General features: G+C 54.1%; 8 protein-coding genes across 8 annotated transcripts; 4 read left to right on the forward strand and 4 right to left on the reverse strand.

The window, feature by feature from the left end:
* Positions 1–1,146: 1,146 nt before the first annotated feature.
* Positions 1,147–2,512, forward strand: ATEG_00826 (uncharacterized protein; the record flags this gene model as incomplete). The annotated part of the gene is made up of 4 exons (XM_001210912.1): positions 1,147–1,209; positions 1,258–1,446; positions 1,609–2,301; positions 2,369–2,512. The coding sequence occupies 4 exons, from the start codon at positions 1,147–1,149 to the stop codon at positions 2,510–2,512; spliced, it is 1,089 nt and encodes a 362-aa protein (XP_001210912.1).
* Positions 2,513–3,238: 726 nt separating this feature from the next.
* Positions 3,239–4,095, reverse strand: ATEG_00827 (autophagy-related protein 27; the record flags this gene model as incomplete). Its single annotated transcript, XM_001210913.1, has 2 exons — positions 3,239–3,780; positions 3,840–4,095. 2 exons carry the CDS (start codon positions 4,093–4,095, stop codon positions 3,239–3,241), a joined length of 798 nt encoding a protein of 265 aa, XP_001210913.1.
* Positions 4,096–4,615: 520 nt separating this feature from the next.
* On the forward strand, positions 4,616–5,209 carry ATEG_00828 (tubulin-binding prefolding complex subunit GIM3; the record flags this gene model as incomplete). The annotated part of the gene is made up of 3 exons (XM_001210914.1): positions 4,616–4,633; positions 4,681–4,946; positions 5,017–5,209. The coding sequence occupies 3 exons, from the start codon at positions 4,616–4,618 to the stop codon at positions 5,207–5,209; spliced, it is 477 nt and encodes a 158-aa protein (XP_001210914.1).
* Positions 5,210–5,650: 441 nt separating this feature from the next.
* On the reverse strand, positions 5,651–8,252 carry ATEG_00829 (transcription factor domain-containing protein; the record flags this gene model as incomplete). The annotated part of the gene is made up of 4 exons (XM_001210915.1): positions 5,651–6,764; positions 6,820–7,593; positions 7,644–7,741; positions 7,809–8,252. The coding sequence occupies 4 exons, from the start codon at positions 8,250–8,252 to the stop codon at positions 5,651–5,653; spliced, it is 2,430 nt and encodes an 809-aa protein (XP_001210915.1).
* Positions 8,253–15,171: 6,919 nt separating this feature from the next.
* Positions 15,172–15,536, reverse strand: ATEG_00830 (uncharacterized protein; the record flags this gene model as incomplete). The annotated part of the gene is made up of 2 exons (XM_001210916.1): positions 15,172–15,444; positions 15,477–15,536. The coding sequence occupies 2 exons, from the start codon at positions 15,534–15,536 to the stop codon at positions 15,172–15,174; spliced, it is 333 nt and encodes a 110-aa protein (XP_001210916.1).
* A 1,347-nt stretch (positions 15,537–16,883) lies between these two features.
* On the reverse strand, positions 16,884–17,470 carry ATEG_00831 (proteasome assembly chaperone 4 family protein; the record flags this gene model as incomplete). The annotated part of the gene is made up of 2 exons (XM_001210917.1): positions 16,884–17,111; positions 17,267–17,470. 2 exons carry the CDS (start codon positions 17,468–17,470, stop codon positions 16,884–16,886), a joined length of 432 nt encoding a protein of 143 aa, XP_001210917.1.
* Positions 17,471–18,113: 643 nt separating this feature from the next.
* Positions 18,114–19,274, forward strand: ATEG_00832 (uncharacterized protein; the record flags this gene model as incomplete). The annotated part of the gene is made up of 1 exon (XM_001210918.1): positions 18,114–19,274. The coding sequence occupies one exon, from the start codon at positions 18,114–18,116 to the stop codon at positions 19,272–19,274; it is 1,161 nt and encodes a 386-aa protein (XP_001210918.1).
* Positions 19,275–20,216: 942 nt separating this feature from the next.
* Positions 20,217–22,627, forward strand: ATEG_00833 (Hsp70 family protein; the record flags this gene model as incomplete). Its single annotated transcript, XM_001210919.1, has 5 exons — positions 20,217–20,834; positions 20,948–21,640; positions 21,681–21,881; positions 21,940–22,378; positions 22,428–22,627. The coding sequence occupies 5 exons, from the start codon at positions 20,217–20,219 to the stop codon at positions 22,625–22,627; spliced, it is 2,151 nt and encodes a 716-aa protein (XP_001210919.1).
* Between the last annotated feature and the right edge of the window lie 487 nt (positions 22,628–23,114).

Consider the following 23,114-nt stretch of genomic DNA (forward strand, 5'->3'; position numbering starts at 1 on the left):
CATCAGCGTTGGCCAACGCACCTTATCCTATCCGCACTCGATCTCGATTGATTTTGCCTTTCGTCTCTCAACATGATTCACATCAATCCATCGATCCAGTTGGCTTTTCTCCTGTGAACAGACTCCTGACTCTCCCGGAGTCATCCCATTTCCCCCATTGAGAGCCAGGGAAATATCCTCCAGCCCGTCCATGACGTCAAAGGTGGAAACCCCCAAGAGATGCTCGATCGTCTGGATGGCTTGTTTGCAGCCACGATGACCGGGATGCTGTGCACCTCGTCCACTCGTTCTCCCCGTCGACGCAGGAGCCTCTTGCCCCAGCCATGGCTCAGGAACTCGAGTCCACTTCGGGCGTTGTCCAGACGGCCATCGCCCAACGGGGTCATCTAGCCTAGGTGCGCCATCCGAGCTCAGATGTAGATCGTAATCCGTATTGCTCCCTTGTGGTGTGGGTGGAAGTCTCGTCCGAGTGCCGATGAAGATGTCAGTCCATCATCGCAGTTGTCATAGACATCCACATTCCAGTCTGACTGTCGACATTAGGAATCATCTTCCGCAACCAATCATGGCCGCCCAGATGTCCAGTCGCGGCGTCTGTCTGCAAGTGATCCAACAACGCTTACGACCGTATGTATATGGACATGGATTAGTGTAGTAGTTCATGTATTGTAGCATAGCACTACCTAGTATGTACTATACTTGTAGGACCTTCTTATCTCGGGCTGGACACACGCCGAACCTGCCCTGCAGAGCGATTATCCGTTCAATTTGCGTAATTTGCGTTGTGCTTTTTTTCCCTGGCCCGGATTTGACTTTTCGAAGGGCCCCCTCTCGCCGGTCCACTTATCGTCGTCCACAGCCAACAACTGCTGCTCCTATAAAACCCGCTTGCCACCCTCCTCGTCTGCACTTCGGACCAGCCACGCTTCCTCAGCTCTTTGCAGCCTGTGCAGCCGTACGCGATACTCCGGATTCTCATCCTGGTGCTGTCCCTGTCGGGATCGTCCGCTAGCACGGTCTCGTTCGAGTGACATCAGCCTCTCAGTAGCTACGCCGGTGGTGAAACTCCCTGGTCGATAGTGAACCGTTCGATAGAGTGGACAGGTCGAATCACCCAGATCTGATTGTCCAGTTGACACCGTCAACATGTCTCAGAAACCAATTTTCGTTGCAACCCATCCCCGCGCATGTTCCACTGCGTTTGAGCGAGTTCGTGCTCCACCCCTGTCGTCTACGAAATACTAACAGCATATACAGGTCTTCATGACTCGCCGGGACACCATCCAATGTGTCCACGAGCCGTTCGGCGACGCCTTCTACTATGGCCCCGAGCGACTCGGCTCCCGCTACATGGGCGACGAGCACGCACAGACCCGCCGCGAGAGCGGGTTCGGCGACTCGACCTACAACACCGTGCTGGAGAGAATCGAGCGTGAAGCCTCCGAGGTCCGACCTTCCTGCTTCCCCGTAGACCATGGACGTCCGCTCTTCAGGACGTCCATCTACCCTCCCTCCCACTCCCGTATCCCAGTCGGATCTCCTTCACCTCTCCACGCACTGGCCCATACCGTTCCACCGGTTGGATGAAGACATACTTACCTCGAACAGGGCAAAAGAATCTTCATCAAGGACATCATGCACTACCTGCTCCCGCCGGACGGCAAACCCGCCGACATCGCTCCGTCCCTGAACCGGATCAAGCGCGGCGTAGGCACCGACTCCTCCGTAGAGCCATCTCCCGCTGCTGCCCCTGCCTCTAAGGCGGCGGCAGCAACCCCCGAGGAACGCGGCAATCCCACCGTGATGCCCAGGGAGCTCCTCTCCCGCTTCCACTTTGCGTTCCTCATCCGCGACCCGCACTACAGCGTGCCGTCGTACTACCGCTGCACGATCGCCCCGCTGGACGACGTGACCGGCTTCCACTACTACGACCCGTCCGAGGCCGGGTACGACGAGCTGCGCCGCACGTTCGACTACCTGCGGCGCGAGCGGCTGATCGGCCCGCACATCGCGACCCGTGAGCAGGACGCCGACGAGCTCGAGGGCCGGCTCAAGCCGGTCGGCGCCCCGGGGAGCCACGCTGCGGGCGACGAGATTTGTGTCATCGATGCGGATGATCTGCTCGACAAGCCTGCGGCCATGATCGAGGCGTTTTGTCGCAGCGTCGGCATCGAGTATGACCCCTCCATGCTGGACTGGGATAACGAGGCGGATCAGAAGTATGTCAACGATGCGTTTGATAAGTGGAGGGGGTTCCATAATGATGTTATCGAGTCGAAGGGGCTCATGGCACGGACGCATGTAAGTTCCGGTTCTTCCTGGAGGTGTATAGGAGTGTCAGCATGGTGGACAGCAGCTAATTGTGCAGGAACGCCCGGTCAAAACGGAGGAAGAGTTCGACGCCGAGTGGCGCAAGAAGTACGGTCCGGAGGGCGCGGCCCTCATCCGTCGGGCTGTCGACCAGAACATGGCGGACTACCTGTACATGAAGCAGTTTGCCATGAAGGTGTAGGCCATGGGTGGAAACGAACGAAAGAATGAATGAATGAATGAGACGGGAGATTGCTTGTGGAGGACCCCGCTTTACTTATGTTGTGTGTTTCTATGATGATGATCATGATGAGATCTTAGCTCTGATGACGCCATTTGATACTGCCTGTTCATTCGTGATGCGTGCTGGATCGGAACTCTATTCTGCATGTTGGGAGATTGTCTCTATCTAGTTTGTCCGTTATGTTGCATTCATCCGTCTTTTGAGCATATGTAGTCGTCATCCGTAGGGTTCAGCTCTACCGAGTACTGTAGATCTCTCCAGATGGAGGACACGGGTAATGCAGGTCAATTCCCTCTACAAGTACACGACACAAATATCCAAAATCACGCAATGTACGGTTGAATCGTAACGAACCATGAGTCTGCAGCATGCTCACCAGCCAAATACATCAACCAAAAACAACCCAACCACAACCACTCAAAACCCCTCATACAGCACTGTATCCCCCCCGCGAGCCCGTCCCCTGCAACGTATTGATCACCCGCCGCAGCCAGTCCTGGAAGATATACGGGACGTCGCGGATGGTGTCACCGTGCGGGAGGAGGTCCCAGCCACGCGCCCCGTAGCGGTTGTAATTCAGCCAGGAACCGAAGATGAGGTAGGCGGCCACGACCATGAAGACACTAGCCGGTCAGTACAACGCATTCCAAGCAGACAAGAGAACAAGAGTAAATAACAGACAACTTACATCAGAATCATCCACGTAAAGAACCCCCAGTGTCCGGACGAATCCCCCTTCTTATCCTCCAGGTAGTGGTCGCACGCATACCGCGTCCGCCAGTCCAGCCGCAGGACGTACGAGTCATCGTCCGCCGGGCCGAAGCTCTTGAACGTCAGACTGTGCGGCCGGTCGCCATCACCACCGTCAGCGGGGGGCTCCTCGCCGTCCTCGCGGGCGCGCAGCCGTCTCCGCGCCGGCTCGCCTTCATCCTCATCCTCATCTTCATCCTTACCGCTCACGTCAGACAAGCCCTCCAATCCCGACCGGTCGGGATCACACTGGAACTCAATCACCGCCCGCGCGCTCTTCTTCTTGTGCTCGTCGTCGAGGTACTCGCCGCCCTCCATTTTGACCTGCAACCCCTCGCGGTCGGCGTCGATCTGCTTGAGCCGGGTGACTTCGGCGTCTTTGGTGCCGTGGCCCAGGGGGTCGAGGCCGACGATCGGGAAGGCGCGGCTGGACTCTTCGAGGCCGTCGCGGGAGGTCTTGTATTCGAAGCCGCAGACTGGGGGATAGATAAACGTTAGCTGTGAGGTAGCGATAGAAAGGGGGACGGGGAAGTACTGTTCTTGCTGGTGCCGCATTTGAGATGTCCGCGGATCGCCGAGCCCTTGAGGATGTTGCAGATGTTCAGCACGTAGGTGGTGTTGGTGATGTAGTCGTCCGACTCGTTGATGACGGAGAGCTCGTGCACTCCGCCCAGGGCGCTGAGGTCATATTTGAAGCCGTCGGCGCGGATGTTCTTGCAGTCGAAGGTGCCGGAGGCAGCGGTTAGAGCTGGCAGGAAAGAGGTGATAAGGAGGGAAGAGGGTATTCGCATGGTGATGGGTGATGCAGTGCGGTCGGTCGTGCGGGCAGTGGATTGCGTGAGAGGATGAGGAGCTGAGCTCCGTCACGGTAGATCACGATATAGATACGTAGTCTGTGATCAGAAGTAGTGAGTCGTGTTTAGGGGTCGAAGACAACAGCGTAGGCTGGAGATCGAAGAAGAGAGAAACGAGCTGTGGTGGAGAGACCGATAGCCCGAGTTGTTTCTCCGACCTTGCATCATTCTGGCCGCCAGCACTCCCAATGCGGACTGAGGATGATGATGTCACCTGATCCTGCCAGCCCTGCACAACAACAGACCATCTAAACAATATCGTCTCATAGATATTCTTCTTACACTATTCCCTACAATCACTGTCTATTACCAGTACCTGAATCCCTCACGATGGCCCTCTAGACAGTACTGCCGGCAGTACTCAAATCCCCATCCCGCACAGACCACGTCTCCCACTTCTCCCGCCGATAAAAACACATAAAACCACCCGCCGTATCTTCAACCCCATATTGCCAACATGATGCAACGTCGCATGGTGCGTCTCCTTCCTCTCCCTCCTAGACCCCGTTCTCACCAAAGCAGCTATCAAAAGAAGACGAAGTCGCCGCCGGCGACGACACCGAGGTGCGCCGCGAAGACCAAGAAAAGATCAACCGCTTCAGTCGGCTGCACCAGCGACAAACCGTTCTGGAAGGACAGTTGAAAGCAAAGCTGGTGCGTGCATCTGAAACCATGGACGTGCAACTGCACTCTCTATATTGCAATTCTAATACCCCCCAGAAAGATAAAGAAGACCTCGAGGAGATCTCCACGGAGCTGGAACTCGCCGACGAGGATGAATTAGTCCCGTATGTTCGCCGCCCCTGACTCATCCTGTGTGTGGAGTGCCATGAACGGCTGTATTGATCGCCTCTTCAGGTACAAAATCGGCGACGCCTTCGTCCAGCTCCCCCTGACGGAAGCCCAGGAGCTTCTCGCAGACTCTACCCAGCAGATCGATGCAGAAGTGTCGTCGCTGGAGGACAAGATGAGCGAGCTGCGCGATGAGCTGCAGGGGCTCAAGGTTGCGCTGTACGCGCGCTTCGGGCGGAGTATTAACCTGGAGACTTGAGAGCGTGGTTGCATTGATGAATGAACAATGATAATGTCTGGCTGTTTCATGTCCAACACAGTCTGCTTTACCTACTATACTTCCTGTTCCTGATAGAAAATAATTAAGCTCGTCAGTGCCCTTCTCTGAGTACCTGAAATAATAGAAAAAAAGGAGTTTTGGTGCAACGCATCAGGTTGATGCTTCAATCAATATCTATCAATAATAAACTATGTACAGAGTAATAAGGTCGTAAGACATAATCTCATCTCGCGTGGTCCACAAATTTTAGGCAGTAAGGAAATAGAAATACAGCCCATAGCTCACCGCCGCAGTCACTGTCTTGAGGTCGAGAAGCGGTCGTTTATCAAACAAGGCGAGTATATGCAGATGAAGCACAACGCAACACCACCCAGTCCAGAAACCGCTAATCATACAACAAATAAGCGTAGAAATCCCGCATTATATGATGCTCGCAATGGTCATTCGGGAAGCCGTCCGCTGCGCAGCCGCTTCGTCAGTACTGGCCGGTCTTTCAGGACTAGGGTAAGCCGATTCACTCGACTTCACACGCGGCGAGACGGGGCGCTGTTCGTAATCCATCGGCTGCGGCTGGGCTTGCTGTCGTTGTTTTTCGCTCAGGAAATACTGGATCGTCTTTTCGACCCACTCCCAACCTTCCCAGCTCTCCGCCTCCCCCGTGGACAGATTGTCCCGTCCACCCGGGTGCGGGTGGGGAGGTGGACCGTCGAGTGCGGCCTCCAGCTGGGATCCGGTCTCGCTTCCCTGCCACGCCCAGCTGCCGTCATTGGAGCCTTGCATATCACCCGATGCGTAGACCATCAGTTCCTCGTCGCGTTCGGGGTCCACGGATTCCGGGCGCTGGACTCGCTCGAGCAGCTGGTGGAGGAAGAACGCAATGTACCGTCCACACGCCGCGTTCACCACGCGCGAGTCTCCGACTACAGCCAGAGCCTGCACACAGACCAGCGCGGCGGCGAACTCTTGACGCAGAAGGAGCAGTAGAACGCAGCGCCAGATGTGCGTGCAGAGGATGGTGTTTGCGGATGACGCCAGCAATGGCCGCCAGTCATCGACATCTGTGTGACCGGGCGGTGTTCGCATGCAACGCATGAGCAAGCTGGCGGTATCTTTGCAGGTGGACATGCAATAATCCAGGGCCGACGCGCGAACTTCGGGGGTGCAGTAGGGGGAGATGTTATGACGATGGAGGATGAGACGGGCGTTCTGGAGGTGGACAACGGGAGCGAGGCACCGGGGATCGAGATACTGGTCGGACGTAGGGTGGTATTGCGGTGGGAAAACGGCGAGGCACGCGTGGAAGTGACGTTCAAAGGTGTCTATCGTGGCGGGGCTGATGCTGCAGCTTCTCAGTGTCCGACATAGCTGGCCAATCGATCGCACGACATGAATCGTGGCGAGAAGCGGAGTCGTCTGTTGACTCTCCGGCACGCATCCGCCTTCGATGCCTTGTTCTTCCACCGGACACGGGAGACCAACGTCGCAGTCTTGATCGTTGATCAGAACAGGCTTTCCCATTTCCAAAGCCAGCAGCCTAGGTAAGAATGCAGTCAGCATAAGTTCTATGCAAGTGTTGGATGATCACAAACCTGTCCCACGCATACATCCCCCACCATACCCGCTTGCGTATTTCACCGTCGAGGACAGACCATGGGCCAGATTCCAAATGCAGTCCGATCTCCTGCGCCACTCGCACCGCGGAGCCAATCCATACCCAACTAGCCGATTTCGCGTTCACCTCATAAAGGAAAATGCTAGCCAGCAGAGCCGCGCGCGCCTGGTCTAACGTGAAGTCGTCCTGCCATACGTCGATCACCCCGCACGAAATCCGTATAAATTCCTTGCCATTTCGTTCGCGCGCGTCATCCAAGGTGTGTAGGGAGCCGCAGGCGAAAATCCCAAATAGCACGGCCGCCCATTCCCTCGGGACACCAAGGAGAGACCCAGCTTCATACACCTTTTCGTAATCGACGACAAAACTTGGCCAATGGATGACCGGTAGCACGGAGTGGATGCAGGAGAAATACTGGGCGAGAAGACGGTCCGCAACCTCTTTCGAAGGGAGCGCAGGGGGGTCGCTGGCCAACAGTGACTTCGAACCCTGCGGACGATATGGCGCCGGGACTTTGATGATGCCTCGCCCGTAGTTTCTCAGATTTGCTCGCGCTTCGGTGAGATCCTGCGTGACCGGCGCCTTGGGGCGGCGCGAGGGCCGATACCCCAGGTCGGGGAGTTTCAACTGGGGCTGACCCGTTCCATCGATGTCGAGATCCATCAGGTTATCAGACCGTAGCATACCCGAGCGCAATTGTTGCAGCTGTTGTCTGGTGGAGGACAGCTGTTTCTCCAGGTCTTGTACTTGTCTAAAGCCAGTCAGCTTCAACCCTTCCTGATGGCGGAGATCAGCACGCACTTGATAGACGACATGCGCCGGTTGGTCTCCTTGGTGAACTGACAGCGCACTTTCCGATTGGTACATTCGGTGCAGCTGGACGATTCCGAGGCGTCACACTAGAAGGTAGTCAGTATCGGTCTGGCACACCCGATTGCGCCCCGAGTCCGGGAAAGAGCGAAATACCTTGACTTTGCGCTCCCGACAGGCATCACAGCTGGGGTCCTTCCTGCGCTGCCGATAGGCTCTCTTCTGCTGTAGGGGTTGATGCGGATGTTGCTGCCCCGCGCCTGCGGATTGACCCATGAGACCCGACGCAGAGCCGTTCAGCGACTGCGCATCCTGTAGGATGGTCGCTCCGTCGGCGGGCGATCCACTGGATTCATAGGATCGCGAGTAGACCGGCGGTTGAGGGGGAGAGGGATTCTGCAATGGGTGTGGCAGCGGCTGCAGAAGATGCGGCATGCGCAGTCCGCTATCCGGCCGACTGGGCGGAGCGGAAAGATGCGGCGGAGGAGGGCCATGCTGGAAGGGACCAGCGGGCGAAGTCACCGACTGCACGGGTGGAAGGTCATAAGAACCGCCCGGTTGGCTCTGGCTAGTCGATGGGCGAAAGTAATGGTTCTGCATGTCGAACCCTATGCGACCCGCTCATAAGGGAGACAAAGAATAAATAAAAATAGACGCGACAGGACCAAAAGGAGGTAAAGCACGAGGAGATTGTATGGCACTCGTGAAGGTGTAGGAATTCCCGAAAGTAGGGGACTCTCACGCACAACCCGCCGGACGGACTGGAGAAATCCAAGTCGCAGTCGTTGTTGAAGACAAAGGCAACGGCTTGTGGGGGTAGTAGAAAAGGATAGACTAGCTGGGACGGCTAGTACGAATTGGCGTAGTGGTGGCCGTCCGGTTTGCCTGGACCGTAGCAGAAAGACCCGAGGCTCCCAGGACGGTTAGGTAGGTATAGGCAGAGGGGAAAGAAAAGGAAACGGTGCCGGAAGAAGAACGGGGGGGAGATGGTGGTGGTGGCGACCCCAAATGGGAGATGTCGCGCGACAGGGGAAGAGAATAATATAATAGGGTAGGGTAATATAATAAATATATGATGACAACAACAATAATAATAATAATAATCAAGACGAGATATTGTGGCTGAAGAGAGCCAGACGAAGGACTCACCACAACAAGAGAAGAATGGACGGGAAGAAAAGAAAATAAGGGAGCAGCAGGACGAGCGGATAGGGTGGGATCTCCACTTCACAAAAGGAGTAGGAGTTGTTAGTTGGTTGATTGATTGATTATTGAGTATGACCGTCACAGCGAGTCAGAGCATGACAATTGCATTATCGCATCATGAAGATGCCGGTGCAATGTGGTCTTTGTGAATCCCGTCAGTTTAGATGGGAGGAAACGTTGAAGAGAAAGCAACGAAAAGAATAAATAGAAAGAATAGAAAAAGGAAGGCCTCGAGAATGCTCGATATCAGACCCTCAAGAACCAGATCGACAGACGAATTCCCCTTTGCAACGTCCAGGGTCTTTCTAAGCACCAGGAATCGCCGCCGAAAGTCTCTCGGCTTCCCCCGGTTGAATAACATTATGGAGACTCTGATTATGATTATGACTATGGACTATGGACTACGTGGTTGTTCTCATCAACAAACCATCACAATTGTATAAAAGTTATAATAACGCCTATAAAGAATCGGAATCAGTATAGTAGATGATCAATACCCATCACTCTCACTATTGTTCATCTCTACATAATACATAATACTGGAGACACCACCTACAGGTGCCATGGGTCTGTCAAGGAATCTTCTGCCGACATCCTTTTGACTTTAGCTTATTCCTTAGTGAGTTTGGCCGTAGTTTGGTTGGGGTTTCGCTTGCCTTTGCGTTTTTCGGTTTTTTCCCGGACTCCTTGGCATTTTTATTTTTTTTTAAATATTATTGAATATTTTTAAAATTATCATCATCCTTATTATTATCATACTTCTAGTACGCCGTAATAATGATTGAGAGGCGATACGAACGAACCGTCATCTCATGGCTACACAGCATTGGACCATCCAGCCTCGTCCCAGGATCCGGCTAGTTCTCTTCGTCCACCAAAAGGCTCCTAATTCAAGCATTAGGGGACACTTGTCTCTCGGAGAGCTGTCCCGAGGTCAATCTAAAACGCCATCCGAGAATAGCGCTTCTGGGGGAGAATGACCCAACAGCCTTCCATGGTTCCGTTCGCCCTGGGTTTCCGTTCCGACGACGGTGCATGGTCTGACACTGATCTAGATGTGACATCTTCGTCACCCTCTTACCTTCATCAGATGACTGCATAGAGTCTAAACGGATCCAATTCGCATGGTTGAGCCATCAGCCAGGCTAAAGATCTATCCGAGTCGCGACTTGGCGGGAGATCAGACCTCTTGCCTAACGTTGAGGTCTCCCGAGATCGGCGGTGGCAGTGTCCTCCGTCGTCTGCCTCACGATCACGACGTGTCCCTGGGTGTTATCCACGGTCCACGGTCCCACTCCTGGCGTAGGCTGGTAGCAATTACCTAGGTACCGGGGGGTAGCTAGTAGCTAGGTTGGATCAATCAGCGCTCGCCAGTGACATGCTCTGATCAGAGTTTCCCGTCTGCACTGGTCTGCAATAATGGTTCGCCCAAGGATCCTCACGGCAACTCGGTGGACCTGCGCACGCGCTGCCCTCCTGTCCGAAGTAGTACATGTACTTTTTTAGCTCATGGAGGACAGCACGCAGAGTTAATTGGCCTTCCCTACCTTATTCTCCTGCCTCTGCCGGATGATTGGCCCTCGTTTTGCGGGTTGCCATTCTTATTCGCTTCACCGATGCCGATTGGAGCCTTGTGCTCCAGATTCGGTGGGATCCTGGGATTCCCCCCCTTGGAGGGCCTGGGGTATAACCTGGCCTGCTATTCCTTCAACCTGTCGGAACCCCCGGCAGAAGACACACATCCCACCAATTCCCTATCTTGGACATCCTCCGTCCACTGTTCGGTGTGCGCTTCGATCCTAGAGCAAACTCGCCCTTCTTCCTCACCCTCCTACTCCGTAACCCCCCTAAAGAAGCCAAACCCACGCACAAGTGGACATCAGCATGGTGTGACGATCGCTCGGAACCCGCCCATCGGAAGCGGCCATTGGAGGAGCCACATGGGCGACGGATGTTGAACCGGGACGGTAAGACGAGGCTAGCGGGTGGAGCGGGTGATAACCTGGCTTTGATGGGCGATTAACGCTGCTGTGGCGACCTGATGGTCAGAGGGAAAAAGGAAAGGGGAACGATTGTCCCTGCAGAGAGCCCGAGAGGTGATCCCCGCTCCCAATCATCGCCCGTCCTCTGTTCCCCGGAGATTTTTCGCTGCCCGCCTGCCATCTCTGGGTCCGCGTTTCGCCCGACCCTCCTCCGGCGGTCTGTACATACTGTACATACTCTTCACTATTTGATATCATTCAGGATTTGATAATCTGGACGACAATAACACCCTCTGCTATTGCCAAAGCAAATACCGAAGATGTGGGCCGTCTGCCTCGTGCTCGTGGCGGTGTCGATCGAGACTAAGTCGACTAGTTAGGTACATTCATACTCCGTACAGTAGAGTAAGTAGTATGTAGACTACGTAGGTTCTTCCATCTGCATTTGCTTTCGGTCTGGCCCAGCCGGCCCCATCATCGTGTCCTTACGGTGGTCTGTCCTCCGTACTGGGTCTTCTCGTGCGATAGACTGTCCACCTCGTATGCATGCGAATGATGTATCACTCCAATTTAGCTTCCTCCTATCACACCCCGTGCTTTCCACCCACCCGTCCCTCTCCTCGAAACACGCCTCCGTCAGGACCCCCTCGGCGTGCATCGGCAGGATTGGGGGCCCGAGCTCCTCGTGCTCTTTCTTCCCACTCTCGCCCGCGAGCTGCCCAGGAGAAGAGTGGGGAGCGGCCGCAAAACCACGCGGAAATATTCTCCAACGCCCTATAGTCGGGTTGATCGGATCCGCAGCTTTTGGTGGGTTGCGCGGCTGGGAAGAGGGCCGATCAGAAGACAAAAAAAATGAAGTCCACTGCGCGGTAGTCCACCGCCCAGTAGGGAGGGGAGGGAGGCTGGTTCCAATAATAATACACCCATCCCGCCCTGATGCATGGTCGTGATGGTGCAGACGCAGACGTACCCTCAGACATATCACGCTGCAGGGCAGCTCGAAACGGAAGGGTTCCGATGGCCCTTCTGCTTGGTTGATGGCGTGGTTGTCGGGCGGGGGGGGTTCGTTGGGGATGACACGGCTCCTGTGTAGAGCTGTTTGTTCCCCGCACAGTGATCACGGCATGCAGTAGCCAGGGCTAGCATTATTAATATTGCTGATCGTATAATTTGGGGTATATCTAGTGATGGTTGGTCTGGATGTTAGTCGACGGCGATGATCGGAGCTATGGTCATGATGGGGGACATCCGGCGTAATCCGTCGAATACAGACTGATTCATCCCATCAGACTACCTCCGTAAATAGAGATGAAACAGCCTGGGACGGGCCGAGATCTGCTCATAATGAATAGCAATGTTTGAAAAATGGCGATTCATGTTGTTCGATGGAGCCTCTGCACGAGACGTCGAGGGCCGTGCACCAATCAATGGGAGCTGACGGGGGAATATAACTCGAAATAGAGCACAATCCGACTCAACATTCTGATATGTTGAAGAAACAAGCCGGCGCACGAGATGGCTGGACCGCCAACCTTGCATGGCGGGTCTCCTCCCTGTTCCCGTTAGTCCAACTCAAGCCCCCCGGCTAGCGGATTAGACCAAACGGCTGTATACTCCGGGCCGACACAAACAACTCGTCAGGACGCGAGCGAAGGCGGCCTTGCGCGATATTCCACGGGAGATGCCCCATTCGGCAGAGCCAACCGGGTATGTTCTCAATCGAATTACGTAGGAGGGTGTACTCCGTATACAGGAGTGTATGGACAGGTATACCTCCCTCAGACCCTAAGCACTAACCCTATCACCGACGGAGATCTCGGTCGGTTCCGTGGCCTGAAACCGTCAGCACGCAGCGGGTCTGTCTCGTGTTGATGCCCTAGTCGATAATAGCGCGGCAGTAAGATGCATGGGTAAAATGACAACGGTCCACGTGGGCCATGCATTGACCTACTCGCCAGGCCTGTGGCGTCCGGCCATTGATCCGTCTCGCTGCGCAGGGCCCGGTCGTTTGTGGTCGGAACAAAACACCGCGTCGTCAACACTGCTCAGTCGTCTACTCCTACTTGTCTGCCGTGTTTGTTGCCGGGAAGGGAGTCTCTTGCCTACTTTGGAAGCCCTCTGGCGAGGACGGAGAAAAAGCAATTATCCCATCCTCCCCGCCTGATTCTCCCGCCTGGCCAGAGGTCAAGACTCTTCCGCGCATTGGTGTTGCAGATTTCTCATGTCCTGACTCAGTTCCTGCATTCAACCTGATCTGCCTGAATCGGATGTGTTCGGCCTAGAAACAAGAAACCTCACGACACGAGACTGACTAGTTAGTACCGACAGTATCTATGTGGACATGGCCTCCACCCAACAAGCTTATTGGCTTTTTGTCCCGGCGGTAATCCGTATACCACAACAAGAACAAGAATCCAAGTTCCCAACGAGCCATGGGAAATGACGCTGCTCCACTCCGGAGGTCCAGCCGTCTCTCGGAATCCATCCCGAGATCACTACGGAGTACTAGCCTGTTTTCCAGCGGGAAACTGCGTTTCCCGTCGGCTTGTTGTACAGTACAAAGTGGCTGGTTTTGCTTATTGTTCTTATATGTAGCATTGGATGGATACTGACTGGTCAATTCGGTCCCATGTAAATTATCTTTCTCTAGTGCGGCAGTCATGACACATGTCAAGCCTGCCCTTGGAGCAGGCTCGCTAATCGCAAGGAATGCGGAGTATATATCCAGATTAGAATGTCTCCAACCAAGAAAGTCTCCCCAGGAAGACGCATGCATGCAACCATGCAGGCCTATATCCAACCGGGTTCGACGGCTGAAGACGCCACGGTACAGAAATAGAGTAGCCGCGTGCTCGGAAGCTCGGAAGTTTCTATCTTTAGGGTATGGCGCTGTCATCAATTCCCTGTTTTCCCTCGGCTAAGGTAACCATTCTTCTGTAGTCTATTGCGCAGGATCATGGTGGATTGCATGCGTCGCATGAGCCCGAGTAAGCGAGATTGACTGCGGCCCCCCGCCGTAAAAATAGTGACCTGAATCATGGGCTGATTCAGGTTCATTCTTGCATGCGTCTGTCGGTGTGGGCCTCGGCCATCCCATACGGCGTACTCGGACATCACTTTCGTTTCGCTCAGCAACCGATCCGAGACGGCCGACAGAGGAAGTGGGTACCGATTGATATCGACGGATTCAATCCATTTCTATCCGGACCTATTCGGACATGCCGTGGCCGGTCTATGCATATTCTAGAATTGTACCCCGTAGGTCTTAGTGCCAGTCCACCTTCTCATAGGGAATCCGAGCAATATTGTGCAAGGCATTAGAGGAGAACGATATCGTAAACTTGATGACTGGAAGGAAAGATATTTGATCTAATTGACCTGGAGTCTATTGAAGAACGACACCCACTACAATCCTGATACACAACTACGCAGAGCCTACGCCTCAACGTGCGCAACCTTTCCACAGACCTTTAGACCCATCTCATGATCAAACCATCCCTCTTCATCGTCCCGAACTCTGCTCTTCCCATCCTCCACGCCAGCTGTGATGGCATAAATTTTAGAGATGGTCATCTTTGAAGGAGGCACATAGACACAACTAACGGAAGTGCGCTGCCTCTAGCATATGAGGCGACTGACGTGAAGGCTCTATTGCATAATGGTTGTTTATCAATATTAGTTCGCCTCTATGTCCGACTCAGATTACCAACCCCATGTCTCTGGCCATCTACAGCCGGTTCTCCCAACTTCTTCATCCATACCTTGGCCACGTAAACTTGTAGTCTAGCCTCTCCGCATCATAGTGGAACAATGCTATCAATTCTCTAGGTACTAACAGCAGCCGTCTTCTATGTTCTAAAGACGCAGCACAGACATAATAACAAAAAAAGACAACAATAATTACACCGCTCAACTTGCAACGCAAAACAACGCACTCGCTCGCCCGGCCGGTATACAAGAGTCAGATCAGTCGCAATCCCGACTTCTTCATTGCATACCTTAGCCATCTAAAGCCGTCCTGGAAGAATTGCACATGTTATAAGTTATTCTTTGCCTAGTGGTGGTGGGCCTGGCTATAGATGGCTCTACCCGCGTAGACCACATCCTTTCCTGATGAACTTTCTAAGCCGGCTGAGGGAAGCTAGTAATCAGTACCGTTCCTCGAGCCCATCGGGGTGATGATAGTTCTATATTACATCTCATATTGGAAATCCTGGAGCACCCATACCGAGCTCGCCAGTTCAAGAATCCCAATTCGAGAACTCGGGACAAACAGATTGAACTTAGGCGTTGGAAAGCACACACAATCAAACTGGAGCATCATGATTCCCCTATCTTTCAGCTAGGTTGGTGTCCTGGAGCGCATCACACTGGCCTGACAGACTGATCATATGATTCGCAGCAGTAGACAACGTCCTGTCAGACATCCACATGTGTTTTAGCAGGCTTGCAAAAGGACAAGCCACATGACAATCATTGGTAGCAGCAGCCTCAAGGGCATGAATATATTGCTGCACCAGGGAGGCGGTTCGGACGTGCTCGGCGCGAGCGAAGGCCCGAAGATGTTGGCCTTGTATAAGAAGACAGCATAGCATACTGTATACCTATCTACTTGTTAGCTCAATCAAGACCACACATCTCCTTTTCGCGCCGCATTGATCGCCTCGAGCACATAGGCACCCTCAGCACTCGACATGATGCCCCCAGGAAAGAGCAATGGTGTGCGCTTTTCTGGAGCAGTCCTGGAGAGGGCCTCGCCGGAGGGGCAATTCTCATGCACAGCTCTTGAAGAACCGACTGGAACGCAAAATCGTTGGCATATAAACAAACTCCTTGAAGATGCGCAACGTGGAACTCAACTGTGGTGATGCGTCTAGAATCATCCCAAGGGCGTTGCCACGCGGACTAGGAGCACCGAAAGTCATCCAGATAGCAGTAGTAATCCCCTCACCGTCGCTCTTTGGAAGCGTCCAAGATATCGTGAGCTGGATTACTCGATGCTCGATTGTAGCACGTGGCCATACTTGTGTTCCTACGTCGGCGCGGAGGCACAGACTTGGACAGTCGTTGGCCGTGAAGTGAGTCGACAGTGACGGGCCTCGCGACTAGAACGGTTGTTCCGTTCGGACAGAGATCTGGCGATCAACAATATACACAACTAGACGCTTGTTAGTGTTTTTCTATCGATGCATCAGGACCCGTCATTCCTTCGGGAACGTACATATCCATACTAATGCGGCTCTCCAGGACATGCCTCCTCCAGACGCTGGACGTACGAGTGTCGCAGCTCCATACTAGGTTATTATCGGTCTGTTAGCATTTGATATGCTTAGCACGAAGGCCTGCAGTATACTTTGGTCACGGCCTCATACATCTCTTTGAACACTTCGAGAGATCAACGCCGCTGATTTCGGCCGCAAGGTTGTGTGCAGGGAAACCAAGATAAACGAGAAGTCAGCTCCATTCGTGGGAGTCATGATGCTTGAATAATGTGTGTTGGTTTGGGCACCACGCAATTTCAATGAATAGATTGGATAGTTGATAGCTGTGAGCCGGCGGCTCGTACAAACCTCTGGTATATAGTACACCCATTGAAGGACGAAATACATGCAAACCTAGCCCTTTCAAGGACATATAACTGCCTTAAGCCCGTCCACAGCTGGACTATTGACCCTCTTTCATCTGAGCGCTGGTTTCCCCAAAATTCGTTCCCTCCGGTCATCTATAGCCTTCTATACCCGGAATCTTACTGAAAGCATGAAACGATTAGCTAGCGATGGCAAGACACGGTCAGAAATATCCCTGCTATGCTAGGCCTTTGGTTCAGACTGGACTTGAACGTGGACAGGAGGATTCAGGAACCAAAAGGCGCTGAGAGATACTCATAGTCAGACATATATATATATATATATATATATCGTGCTACAGTATCCACCCACCGTGTCCATGTCGGAACCCACTCAAGCCCTTGCAATTCAAGTAACAGAAATCCGTAATATCATCATCGTAATAAGCATTAGGTACCCCATGAAACATATATCGATTACATCGCTCTCTTTTCCCACCGTTCCATGACGACGTTCACAATCTTGGTAAGTCCCTCCATCTCTTCCTCAGGCATTAGACCAATGGCGGTAGGGTCAATGCTACAGCCCACATAAACAGGGACTTTTGTGCGTCGAGCTAGGATTTTGGCTATCCGGGCCGTGTATTCCTCGGTGCCAGGAGAGGTGTATAGTGTTGTTGATATGGCGGCACGTGAGTTTGTACGCTGTGATGGTGAGCAAATTTGTAAATAGATATTGAAGATCATGTCATATAAATGAATGACAGGTCAACTAATACAGTATAACAGTATATGCGTGAAAAAGCAAGAATATTGATAGAAAAACGTGTGCTATGTTTCTCAATTAGGTGATCACTTACATCAGGCATGGCATAGATAAAACTGCCCATCGGCCTGACCGAGCCAGCCGAGTCACCGGGCGTCGAGGTGGCCAGGAACACAGTCGCGCATGTGTCCAGGAGCGTCAGATGGATGTGAGCGGTAGTATGGAGGGCCTTGGGCAGAGGGAATGATATCTCTTGTGGTTGGAGACGAGGAGCCACGGGTTCCGTCGGGGTAGGCATTGTGGCGGCTTCCATGGTCTTCGAATGGAGACGGACGAGCAATCTGCGCGGTTGGCCGGGGTAGTTCCGACCTGGATGGTTCGAACGTGATGCTTTGCCTGGTGATGTTGAAGGGTGAGGTTGGAGGGACTCTCACTGGGCCTTAGTCACTCGGCGAGATTATTTGTTCCCCGCCAAATCGGGCGGTGGGTCCGCCATTCCTCGATGAATCTTCGGTGCATCTCGTGCTCTCAACTCCTTGTCTTCTTCATTGCACACCGCATTCTGGGGGTTCTCGCTTGGAAGTGATCCTCCAGTATCCTCGTACAAGACGCAGAGACGATTCTCGTGTTTTGTGACGGACAGCCCAGCGCCGGACTTGACACAGCCATGACACCGGAGGCGCACCATGTCGATGATTCAGAAGAAACACGCAGCTGGGCTGGGGATTTCGACCCATTGGCGGATCCAGATGAGCGAAGAGTGCTTTTTGCGACGTTTGATTCTTTCAGGTGCGTCTAGCTGTACGAATTAGGGTGTGGATTGATCGATACTACATGTATTCTCCGTCTGTATTCGTGATCGCGGAATAGTATCAACTTTCCTACGCAACCGTCTACGTACGAAGACTGACCCCTCCAGACAATACCGCCGGACGGCTCACATGAACACCACCCACCGTCGACGACAAGCGTTCTACGCGCTGCCATCGTCGCACTGGCAAATGCTAGCCGAGCCACCATTCTCGCTCCTCGACAACTTCAACCGCGTGGACGACGCCATCGACGTGAACGCCGAGATCGCCGACTCAATCCTCGCCACAGGGCTCTCGTCGTTTGGGATTCCCGCGCAGCCCGACGCCTCCGACCCGCGCCAGAACTGGCACGGCACGGCGACAGCGCAAGACGTCAACAAGGCGCATTCGACGATCCGGCAATTTTACCGCGACTGGAGCGCCGAGGGTCGTCCCGAGCGCGACGTCTGCTATGGACCCGTGCTCGAGGATCTCCGCGCGGAGTTCGGCGGCCGCCTCTCCGGCGCCGGCGACAACGCCGATGACGCGGAGGAAATCCGCGTGCTGGTGCCTGGCGCTGGGTTGGGCCGGCTAGTCTTTGAGATCTGTCGGGCGGGCTTCGCGGCCGAGGGCAACGAGATCTCCTACCACCAGTTGCTGGCGAGTAGCTGGGTCCTGAACCACACGTTGGGGGCGCGCCAGCATACACTGTACCCGTTCGCGCTGCATTTCTCGAACTTGCGGTCGCGGGAGCAGCAGCTGCAGAAGGTGATGATCCCGGACGAGCACCCGGGGAGTGCGATGCTCGAGGCGCAGCAGAGTGGTGGGGACGGGACACGGTTCGGGTCGATGAGCATGTCGGCGGCGGACTTTGTGGTGCTATATAGTAGCCCGTCGAATGAAGCGGCGTTCGATGCGGTGGCTACGGTATTTTTCATCGACACAGCGCCGAATCTCATCCGGTACGTGGAGGCGATCCGACATTGTTTGAAGCCGAATGGGGTGTGGATCAACGTAGGACCGTTGTTGTGGCATTTTGAAGAGGGACGCGGACCGAGCCATCGAGAGGGGAGTGAGCAGGCGCCTCAGCCTCCGACGATCCAGCAGCAACCGGCCGGGATTGGGGAGCCCGGTAGCGTGGAGTTGACGGAGGCTGAGGTGATTAGCCTCGTGGAGCGCATGGGATTCCGCGTGGAGAAGCAGACGCCGGTGGAGGAACGACAGACGTGCGGGTATATCCAGGATCGGGACAGTATGTTGCTGCCGCTGTATCGACCGGCGCATTGGGTCGCGCGGAAGGTCCAATCGTAGCAATTCAGCATGAAGACATGAGATTGGGATGACTTCTATGTATAGATGTAGAGACGGAGTGCGCCTTGTTGCCTGATATGGTGGGGACGGGTATCAAACGGGCTGTAATACCGGGATGGCGCTGTCAGCCGCAGTCAGCAAAGAACTCGGGTCGAGGCGGAGCAGTGGCTGTTCATGGATAGAGTAGAGTCGTATTTTAGATTGAATAGATTGGTGTGGTGAGTAGTGTATGTATAGCTCGAGAAAGTATCAATTACTATAGAATAATATATCTTGTATAGCTGGATCATATGGCAATATCAATCGACTGACTCTATACAAAGTGTCATCGTCCTCGGTAATGGGGCCGTCACAAACCATACCGCACAGGGCGCGAGAATCAAATTCCGAATGTAGTACATAGGAAGAATACATTTATGGGTAGAATAGTAGTTGAAGGTACTTATGGTTAAAGATTAGGCACTATTAGGTGATTGTAGCCCAGGCAATAATGGAATGGTTGGGAATGAAAGTGATTCCATCTACCTGGGTCCCTGGTAATCGTATCTACAACATGATCATCAATCAGCCTCACATTCCTCTCTCTGTCATCCATCCCCATTTCCATGCCTCTCGCTCGCCCCTCGCAACTTTAGTCGCTGTCTCGAGCATTCCTCTCTTCAATCCATAATCCCATCTTCGTCGCTCTCTCCTTTTCTCCCTCTGACAATCTCGCTGCCTGGTCCAATCAGTCTTCCCTCCGACCTCGTGTTTTTCCCCGCCCAAATCACCAAGCACTGCCTCTTTTTTCCCTTTTCTCACCTTCACTACTTTCTTCTCTTTATCTCTTCTGCCTCGCTCTCCCTCCGTCTTCCCTTTCTTTCAACCTCCCTTGTTCACCGTCATTTCTTCTCTTCTCTCGTCTCTCTCCTCCCTTCGATCGACCTCCTTCTCAGGTCGCACATGGACCTGATGAGCTCTCGGTTTAAGTCCTTCACCTTCCGGTCGAGATCCAAAAACAACATTCAACAATCCACTCCGCCGACTTCCTCGACGCCTCCTGCGCCCTCCAATCCCTCCACCAGCACACTTGTCGCGCCTCCTGGTCCGGCGTCCACCACCTCTGTCAGTTCCGCGCCCTCGGGTCACAGTTCGTCGTCCAGCGCCAGTCTCCCTATGAACAACAACCAGCTGGGCCGACCCCCCAGTTACTCCTACAACACCGCCCGGCCCACCAGCCCCCTTCCGCCCGGTCAACACCTCTCCCACCAACCCCCTCCCTTGAACACCAATATGCAGTATCAACCCAACCCGCAACCCATGGGCGCGCCGCCCGGCTACGGCATGCAACAAGCCATGGCACCGCACGGTGGGATGGCTCCCGGAATGCCCCAACCCCAGTACATGCGCAACCCCGCAGTGGAGGTCGAAGGCGCCGGCCGGAGTAAAGCCCAACTTATCGTCGGAATCGATTTTGGAACCACCTTCTCCGGAGTCGCCTTCGCCTTTGCGACCAACAATGAGGCCCGCGAGGATATCATTACTGAGTGGCCGGGTGCAGGAACCCACACCAAACAAAAGGTACTCTCCTTCTACAACCCCCACCTTCCTCCCACCCTTACCATGAACTCCCAAACTTAGTTCGACCTCAACCACTACTGGACTATATCTGACGTCGTGTTGTTTTCCTTCAGATTCCCACCGTGTTATACTACGACCAGTATCAAAAAGTGGTCGGATGGGGTCCGGATATCGCCGACGCTTTGGCCCCCACCGGCTATCCCAAACAAGGGGTGCAGAAGGTCGAATGGTTCAAACTGCAACTGATGCTGTCGGGCAACACATACATCGACCCTATCAACCTACCTCCTCTGCCACCAGGCAAGTCCGAGATCGATGTCGCCGCCGACTATCTCTTCAAGCTGCGCCAGGCCATGCGGGCGCAGCTGCAGAAGACCCTCGGCGAGGTCTTTACGAGAGAAGAGCGTAACATCCGATACTATCTTACGGTACCAGCGATCTGGAACGACGCCGGCAAGGCCGCCACGCGTGCGGCCGCCCTCCAAGCGGGATTCTTGCGGGACGAGAACGACAACCGCCTCACCTTAATCTCCGAGCCCGAAGCCGCGGCGCTCTTCTGCGCAAAGACCGGTCTGTTGAACCTCAAGGTCGGCGACGCCATCCTCATCGTCGACTGCGGCGGTGGAACCGTAGATTTGATCGCATACGAGGTGGAGGAAGAACAGCCCTTCAGCGTCGCCGAATGCACCGCAGGATCCGGTGACTCGTGCGGTTCCACCGCGTTGAACCGCAACTTTAGCAACATCCTCCGCGCGAAGATCCGCAAGATGAAGCTGCCTGACGGCTCGCGCACCGCCCGGAAAGGTGTACGCCAAGTGCATCATGGACTTTGAGAACCGCATCAAGGCCGACTTCCGCAACAACGGTTCCAAGTGGGCCGTGGATGTGGGTATCGAGGCCGACTTCCCCGACGCAGGCATCGAGGAGGGCTATATGACGTTCACCAACGAGGAGATCCTCCAATGCTTCGAGCCGGTGGTCAACCGGATCCTCGAGCTGGTGCGCAACCAGATTATCGCCATTCAGGCACAAAACCGCTCGCTCCAGGTATGTGATAAGGGTCCCCACAGTCTTTTGACCGCGTGCTCGAACTAACCGATTTCAGAATGTTCTGGTTGTTGGTGGTTTCGGAGCATCGGAATATCTCTTCCAGCAGATCAAGCTCCATGTTCCCCCGCAGTATCAGACCAAGGTCGTCCGCCCGATGGACTCGGTCGCCGCGATCGTCAAGGGCGCCGTCACCGCCGGTATCACCGAGCGGGTCATCACGCACCGTGTTGCGCGTCGGCACTACCTCATGGCCACCTTGCAGCCTTTTAAGGAAGGCTACCACCCGGAGCAGTACCGTGTGCCGAGTCTGGACGGGCGAGACCGGTGCAAATACACACGGCAGATCTTCGTGCAGAAGGGTGAGCGCGTGCGCATCGGTGAGCCCGTCAAGGTCAGCTTTTTCCGACAGGTCGCGCCCGGCGCGACCCTCATGTACGAGGATATCCTGTACGCGTGTGATGAGGATGTCTGTCCCGAGTACACGAAAGATCCACGTAAGTCGTCCGTGTAGTGACATTGAAATTGCCTCTCACACTGTCACAGGTATCAAGGAAGTCGTGACGCTTACGTCGGACCTCTCCCGCAAGAACCTCGAGACCGATTTTGAGCGCATGGATACGCCACAGGGAACCTTCTACCGAGTATACTTTGACATCTATCTCACGCTAGACGGTAGCGAGTTCAGCGCCGAACTGGTCTGCCAGGGCGAGGTCATGGGCCGGTGTCGGGCCAAGTTCCGGTGATCTGGGTCTGGGCTAGGACGATACAGGGGGAGGAGCCCCCCAGCCACTGACGGTGAAGGCTCGATGCTGGCCGGACCGAGCCGATGCAATATATGGACTAATGGAAAAAGAAACGCCTAGTCTCCGACGGCCTGTCTATCCCGAGCCTATTGCAAACGAAAGGACGCCATCAAGGAAGGGAAAAGCAAACAAAAACGTCAAAATGAGGGAAGGAGAAGAACGATGGAATGGTTCGCTGCAAGGCAATCTGTCGTCGTTGCACTGTCCATAAATGATCAGCATGCACAGGGGGCGTTATACCTTTTGTCTTTCGACAAGGCCAGAGCCTTATTATTTCTTCGTCTGGCTGATTTTTGAGATTCTTCCATGGTCCGAACGCTCTCGCCAATCGTGGGGGTCTATTTAGTTGTTGATTTGATGTCCTGGATACCTTTTATATGAATTTCGATGATTATTTAATTGCCATGAATGATATATAATAGTCGCG

This window comes from Aspergillus terreus, genomic scaffold, assembly GCF_000149615.1.
Source record: "Aspergillus terreus NIH2624 scaffold_1 genomic scaffold, whole genome shotgun sequence".
NCBI lineage: Eukaryota > Fungi > Ascomycota > Eurotiomycetes > Eurotiales > Aspergillaceae > Aspergillus > Aspergillus terreus.